The following is a 7,050-nucleotide window of genomic DNA, read 5'->3' as shown; positions in this document are numbered from 1 at the left end:
TTAAAACATAAGCATTATTTCATAAATGGACCTGGAGGAGGTTATCACGACAACCTTTCTCATTAGGATAGTTTCGTGGGTCAAATACTGTTTCATGATGCAGTCTTAATTTACCAAAATGGTAGACAAATGTTTCTTCATTCCGTCATGCCTTCTTCTCTCCACCCTACAGAGACTGGCAGGTTTACAAGTAGAAAGCTGACTCCCCACCCCCCTTGACTCTCAAGGCATGGGTTTGTTCACATTTTGTATGTGGAAACATAAGCCCAATGCAGTGTGACCGCCTCCTCTCCAGACAAAAATTTCCCAAACCATCATGGTACCGGCCTCTTTATACAAAAAAAAAAAAAAAAAAAAAAAAGCCTGGGCACATAGTAGGTCTCTGACTGAAGGGGAGGGTGGCTTGATAAAAGCATAACTCTAAGATCCAAAAAAAGAGCAACCAGCCCAATGATGTCACTGTGTTATAAGATGGGACAGCCACTCACTAAGGGTACTTCCTGACCGATGGATCCCTTCCTCCCCTTTGCTGCCCAGCACCACAGGCTCCAGGGCAGCCCCATCCATCCTGCCTGGGGTCTCCCAACATCCCTATGCCTGTGTGCCTCTCAGGGCTCAGAGAACTCGCTTTGAAGGAAGCAGATCCTCAGTCAGTCAACACTGGTCACTTCCAGATGGAATCGATTTGTGCAAGCAATAGTGGGGAAATGGGTGGGATAAATTAGGATATAGCCCTGCTGTGGAATTGAGCGCAGCCTTCAGAAACAACGTTTTAACATGATTTATTCACCTAGGAAAGTGACCCCAACATACTTCTACTTAAAAACAACAAGAGTACAGTTGAAGTCCATCTTTGTCGCCATCGTAAATGCACACAGGAAAGACACCAAGCTAAAAGAAAAGACATCCAAGAGTGCACGGTACTTGTCTTTGGGTAGTGAGAATTGGGTGATTTTGGTGTTCTCTTTTTCCCTTTGTGTTTTTAAGCTGTTTTTGTTATTGGGAAAATTCTTTTTAAAGAAATACACATCCTAGGGAAAAGGGAAGAAATTTGTGATGACCAGGAGGTCCCTGGTGAGAGATCAAGTGTTAAGGACATTTAGGGGAAATATGTTCCTTTGAGTTTAGGATCCTCTCAACCTTCCACATCAACGTGAGTCCCCTCCTCACCCTCCTCCCTCTCAGCCTCAAACACTGTTAGCTGCACACCAGGTCATTTTTCTGTGGATGTGTCCCAGGTGGCAGCCAGAACTCTGACCTGTAAAACCAGAAGGCTTGGGTGGGGAAGCAGAGCCTGATATTAATTTCTGCAATAAAGCCATCAGAATGTACTCCCACATCATCCAACTTACAAGGAAGGGAGATTCTGGAAAATATTCAGAAAGAAGAAACTGGAAATAATGAGTCCCTCCCCTCTGTGGCGATTTCAAGAAGTAAAGCATAGTATGCATGTGATCCGTGACTAGTCCACTGCCTGAATTGTTTGATTTTTGCAAATGTAACAATTCTCGCCAAGGGCTTTCTCAGTTCCACTGCCAAGGACAGTTCCCCAATCCTATTTCTCACTGGGACTTGAGTTGTTTCTCAGGGTTTCCAAGGGTCTAAACCCTGCAGTGGGGGTGGAGTGGGGGTAGGTGAGGGTGGGGAGGAGGCTGCTGGTTCCTGTTTGGCTCCTTGCTCAGAGTAGAGTCAGTAGGAAATCACTGACTCCAAGTTCACTGATGGTAGGGACAGGGACGTGGGCAGGGATGCTCAGTGGCTTTGTTTACGAATGTTAATGATCACAAATCTGAAATCCTGTTGGGGCCCAAGCTTTTCCCCTGCACCCACCCTCTTAGTCTTCTGGAATGTTCCATTTCGCTCACTCCCCTCCTTCCTACCAGGGAGGAGTTCTTGGAGAGGATGCAAGCTCTGGAGGTGATTTCGTCTGGACTGCCCTTAAACTCCCTCACCTCCACATGGCTGCAATTCCATGCTCTGCCAGGTGTCTGAACCTGGTGGGGAGACCCAACCTGCCTCGGCTTGGGTCAGAGTGACTGGCGGGCCACCCTTGCTGGGCCCGAGTCAGAACCCAGCAGAAAGCTCATGCTCCGCCGTGGAGGGAGACATGGAGCTGGCCCTCTCGAGTCTGTCCGTGGAGAGGAAGGGGAACCTTTTAGCCAGATGCCTGGCCACCAGCCTGTGGAACAGCTGGCGCAGGTACCTGCGGAACCTCTCCCCGACGAAGGCATAGATGACAGGGTTAACGCAGCAGTGCGTGTAGGCGATCACCTCGGTCACCTGCATCGCCAGGTCCAGCTGTTTGCTCTGCCTACACTCATCGGTGAACAGGCTGTCTTGGAAAGCAGAGATCAACATGGTCAGGTTGTAGGGAGTCCAAAAGAGAAAGAAGACGATCATGATGACAAAAATGAGCCGGACGGCTTTGGCCTTCTTCTCGTTGGGTCGCTTGAGCAGAATCTTTATGATCGCTGTGTAGCAGATAATCATGACGAACAGAGGCAAAACCAGCCCCAGTAAATTCAGTTTCAGAGCCTGGAACTGTTTCCAGGCTTTTAGGTCTTCATAAGGGAAGTGGAGGCTGCAGGTAGTGTGGGAGAGTTCTCGCTGGGTCTTGGAAAAGTAGAAGCCTGGGATGGAGGCCAAGAGGGCCAGGACCCAGGCACCAATGCTGCTGATAATACCAAAGATGACAGTCCGAACCCGCAGGGCAAACACAGCGTGGACGATGGCCAGGTACCTGTCGACGGTCAGCAGGATGATGAAAAGGATCTCGCTGTATAAGCCTGTGTAATAAAGCCCCGAGAGCAACTTACAGGTGCCATCACCAAAAATCCAGTCATCCTTTAGCTTGTAGTCAATCCAAAAGGGCAGCGTGAAGAGGAAGAGCAGGTCCGACATGGCCAGGTTGAGAAGGTAGATGCTGGTCATGCTCTTGAGCCTCCTGTATTGCATGAGGACCAGGAGCACCAGGATGTTGCCGACCAGGCCAATGATGAACACCAGGGAATACAAGGGGGGCAGCAGCTGAGCTCCAAAGGCCCGTACCTCTCCCTTCTGGCATGGGGTTATGCCCTCATAGTCATACATTGTCGACTGGTCATAGTCCCTGCTGGGGGCTGTGGTTTCCATCCTGGCTTCTTGCACGAGTCAAGGCAAACGGTGTCTGTTTACTCTGCTGGGAAAGGCAGTGGGCTGTGGACAACAATGTTAGTGATTATAGGTCTTCAACCACCTGACAACTGATTACTGAGTACCTACTGCGTATCAGGCCCTAGAGCGAGGGGGATCCAAGGCCTCTCCGCCTTTCGGGGAACCTGGAATCTAACAGAGGGCGTAGGCGTAAACGGAGGAGCCCACCCATTGTTAATCCAATTACTTGGGACAAGTCCATGGCTGGAGAGCACAGACAGAGGGAGATCTCACCACACTGCTCTGAAGCAGCGCTGCCCGAGGTCTTGGCATTGGACTTAGTGCTAGACAACTCTCCCCCACTCCCACAGAGGGGGTGCCACTGTTCCTCAGTTTTGAGGTGATAATGGAGGAGTTCGAAGTGGTAAGGTATCTATGAGAATGAGAGCTGGAGTTGCTTTCATGGAGCAATGGATTTGCATTGGGGGGTCCCCAGGAGGAAGCTCTCAAGCCCCAAACATACAAATGGGTCTTCATGGCTACGGAGACTAAAAAGATTCTCAGGCAGGAATGATGTAGCATGGTGGGGGCACAGGAAAATATGTGGGTTTTGTTTGTTTGTTTGTTTGTTTTAGTTGCCACGGAGACTAGGGGATGCTACTGTCTGGTCATTGAGTAGGCAGGGCCAAGGATGTCCTGTAATACAAACTTTATCCTACCCCAAAGACCCATAGTGCTGCCGCAGTGAAATTCTAAAGGCCAGCCCCATTCCTTAGTAAATGAGGACCCTGAGGGCACCAGACTGGGTCAGCTTGGATATCTTAGATATTTTTACCCAAGGTTGCCATTAAACAAAGAAAAACAAAAAAGAGCCACTAGATAGCTTGCCTTTGTAGGACTTCCCCAGCCCCCGATTTTCAGTGCTCCTTTCCACTTCTAAAGACACCTCTCCAAAGGGACCATGGGTTTTTGTGTAACCTACCAGCTGTGTGACTTTGAGTAAGTTAATCTACTTCTCTGAGCCTCATTTCCTCATCTGTCATGTGGGAAAGTAACATCTTGCATGGCTACTATTGTGTATGAGAAAAGCCACCCCCTTGTACTTAGCGGGTCCTCAGTAAATATTAGAGCTCCTCCTTCCCTGCACTGACCCTTCTCTGAGGCCAGTCCCAGGCTCCAGTCCTATTCTGGTTGATGTACCCTGCTCCCCAAGTCCCCCACCATTTTTCTTCGTAGTTAATCTGGCAGATGAATTTTGCTTGACAGTGGGGGACGGTGACAGTCCCTTCCACGTGAAGTGCACTTTGAAATTTTCAGTAGCCACCAGTTTGAGTTGATTTGACATAAAGACCGATCAGTAAGGTAGCTGGTTCCTACATCATCATTCCCATCCAGAATCTGGAGTCTCTAGCACTCTTTCTTCTCAATTGCTTAATGAATGTTTCCTTCTTACACAATTCACATTTCTGCAGTGGCCATTAGAACATTAAGCACATTGGTAGGGGGGGGCGGCTGGTCAGTGTCATACACCCTGCCTGGGGGACTGTCGTTCCCAGTCAAATCCATCCCTGTGTCTGACGCCTCCAGCTCTGAACTTGTCTGTTCCTCACCAGCCCTCCAGGGCTGACAGGTCAGTTTGGGAGGCAGCACTTTTGGGTGGGCTGGCAGGTCTACAGCAGAAGCTACAAGCAGCTTGGAAGCACAGAGAGCAACTGGTGCAAGACCCACGAGCTCATGAGCCCAGTTTCTGGGGAATTCTGGGAAAGGCGAAGGCAAACTGAGTCAGCATTGCTCATGCCATTTGAACAGAGGATCGCCTTCACCAGCCCCCTCCCCGCCCCCCACCTCCAACTCCATTTACTGTTTTCCCAACTTGCCAGGCACCCCACAACAGCTCTAGGAGAGGGATGACCTGGTGTGGGGCAGTGGAGGAAGACACAAGGACCCTGTTGCCATCTAGCCCCGCTGGAGTCTGCTGCAAAGTCTGCCCCAAGGCCTTTGGGAGCCTGGAGCCCGGAACCTTGCAGTGCCAGCATCCTCCAAACCGGGAGTTGGTGAAGTCTTTGAGCCAAGAAAGGGCAGTCTGATGATAAGACACCTACTCCTGGTGGTGTGCAGGGGCTGATTTATACTGGTTCATAAAAACCAATCCTATGCATCTTTCCCCAACTCTGCATTCGGGGGGTCGGTAGCTTGAAATCAATCATAGTGGGGATGTTTACACCATAGAAATCCACAAACACTAGAAATCAGGGGTGTGTGTGTGTGTGTGTGTGTGTGTGGGTGTGTGTAGAGCCAGTTGTTAAACATTTACTGGCACTTCCCTCCCCACAGCTGAATAGCCCAGATTGTCCCGTTAGAGTGGAAACTCAAGGGTCAGTGAGTGGTACACAGCCTGCTGACAAGCTATGCAAACTTCTGAGAGTTTCTTACTCTGAGAATCTGGGGCACTCCACATTTTATGGAGGAACAGTTGAAGTAGATACGTCCAAGTAGCCCCCACGCCCCTCCATCTTCAGAACAAATTCTGACCTGCCTCTTTGTTAGAACAAAATGGATGCATCCCAAGAAGACCTCGCCCTGCCTCCAGGAGGGTAAAATCCTACCTTCTCCAAGGACAGATCAGCAGTCCTGATTGTGAGGCTCCTTGGCTCTAGCCTTCTCAAGAGATTGGTCCACCATCAAATCATCCTTGCATCTGCAATGTTTTTTTCTTCTAATTCTTATTTCCCTTTTGCTACAATTTCTTCATACACCATGTTTGGTTTTTGTTTTTGTAGGGCAATTTGGCAAGTGATTTCCTCTTGAATCATTTTTCACAGAGAGCCTCTTGTTTCTTAACTGACTTTAGAAAGGCTGATTTTTCTCAATCAGTCGCCAACAACCAATCTTTCAGGAAAGCTTCCCTTTTTTTAGCAAAAAAAAAACACCCCACCTTATTTTACTATCTGAGCACCTAGTCTTATAAATTCACCCATTGTCAGCATTGCTATACAATTAATCGCCTTATAGATGCATCGATGGGCTACTTAGACATTTGCTTGGCCCTCAAAGAATTCTTCACCTTTGAGGAGAGAGGTAAATAATGCCCTCAACATGAGGCCCGCAGTTCCGCCTGGCGACACACATGTCTTCAAACGAGATTGCCCTCAGCTGTCACTGACAAGACAGGAAAGACAAGTGACACTTACTCTGATCTCTAAGGATTTTGTCCACGAAGTCTCTATTTCTGGAGCTTGTAGAATCTTCATGAAATCAAGGTTCAACGTCCTGATTGAGCAGGAAGTCCTCAGCTTCCTGTGTGATGATTTAGGACTCCAGGGTTCGCAGTCTCAGAATGACAAGAAAGGGACAAAGTTCTTCTTTTTTGTATGGTTGGGTGTCCGTGAATGGCCACGATACCCGCCTGCGGCAGTTCCTCGAGGCTGGGTTCGCTCTCAGCTGTGCTCCTCCCTGGGGAGCTCTGCCTTAAGGGGACTGGGGAGGGTGGGGTTGGGTGGAGTTGAGTGGGGGAGAGATGGTGTGAGGTGTTCCCAGAATTCGTGAAGCAATCAAAGGCTGAGCTTAGGGGTGTGTTTTGGGGTTGAGGGAGGGAAGGGCATAGAGGTCTTGTGGTCAGTGAGTGGCCCTTTTTTTTTTTCCTTAAAGCTCGCAAATGGATGGATTTAAACCAGAACCTGGATCCTGTTCCTCAAAATGAACTGGCAGAGAGCCCGAGAGAGGCAGTGGCTTCTCTCTGCTGCCCCCTATGTCCTTCACCTCTGACCACTTGCTGTCCCTCTCTGTTCCCCATTCTCTACCTCATCAAACCTCACTGAACAGTTTCACCTCAAGGAACCTCGGCCTGGAGTGAATCCAGGTCTCTGGGTTGGATTTTGGCCATTCCTTTCTGATCTCACGTTCCTGTTTTCTGCAAGA

At 49.1% G+C, this 7,050-nt stretch overlaps 1 protein-coding gene across 2 annotated transcripts; it reads right to left on the bottom strand.

The window, feature by feature from the left end:
* Nucleotides 1–791: 791 nt before the first annotated feature.
* CCR1 (C-C motif chemokine receptor 1) lies at nucleotides 792–6,614 on the bottom strand. Of its 2 annotated transcripts, none has more exons than XM_055343899.1 (2): nucleotides 6,324–6,614; nucleotides 792–3,195 (listed from the first exon to the last, which is right to left on the bottom strand). In XM_055343899.1, exon 2 carries the CDS (start codon nucleotides 3,130–3,132, stop codon nucleotides 2,065–2,067), a length of 1,068 nt encoding a protein of 355 aa, XP_055199874.1. In that variant the 5' UTR covers nucleotides 3,133–3,195; nucleotides 6,324–6,614; the 3' UTR covers nucleotides 792–2,064. The 2 variants fall into 2 exon arrangements, with proteins under 2 accessions (XP_055199874.1, XP_055199875.1); XM_055343900.1 differs by lacking the exon at nucleotides 6,324–6,614 and adding an exon at nucleotides 5,739–6,004.
* Between the last annotated feature and the right edge of the window lie 436 nt (nucleotides 6,615–7,050).

The sequence above is a fragment of the Nyctereutes procyonoides genome, unplaced genomic scaffold (genome assembly GCF_905146905.1).
Source record: "Nyctereutes procyonoides isolate TBG_1078 unplaced genomic scaffold, NYPRO_anot_genome, whole genome shotgun sequence".
NCBI classification, from domain to species: domain Eukaryota; kingdom Metazoa; phylum Chordata; class Mammalia; order Carnivora; family Canidae; genus Nyctereutes; species Nyctereutes procyonoides.
Note: the sequence above shows the minus strand (reverse complement) of the source record. Positions and strands in the feature narration are given on the sequence as shown.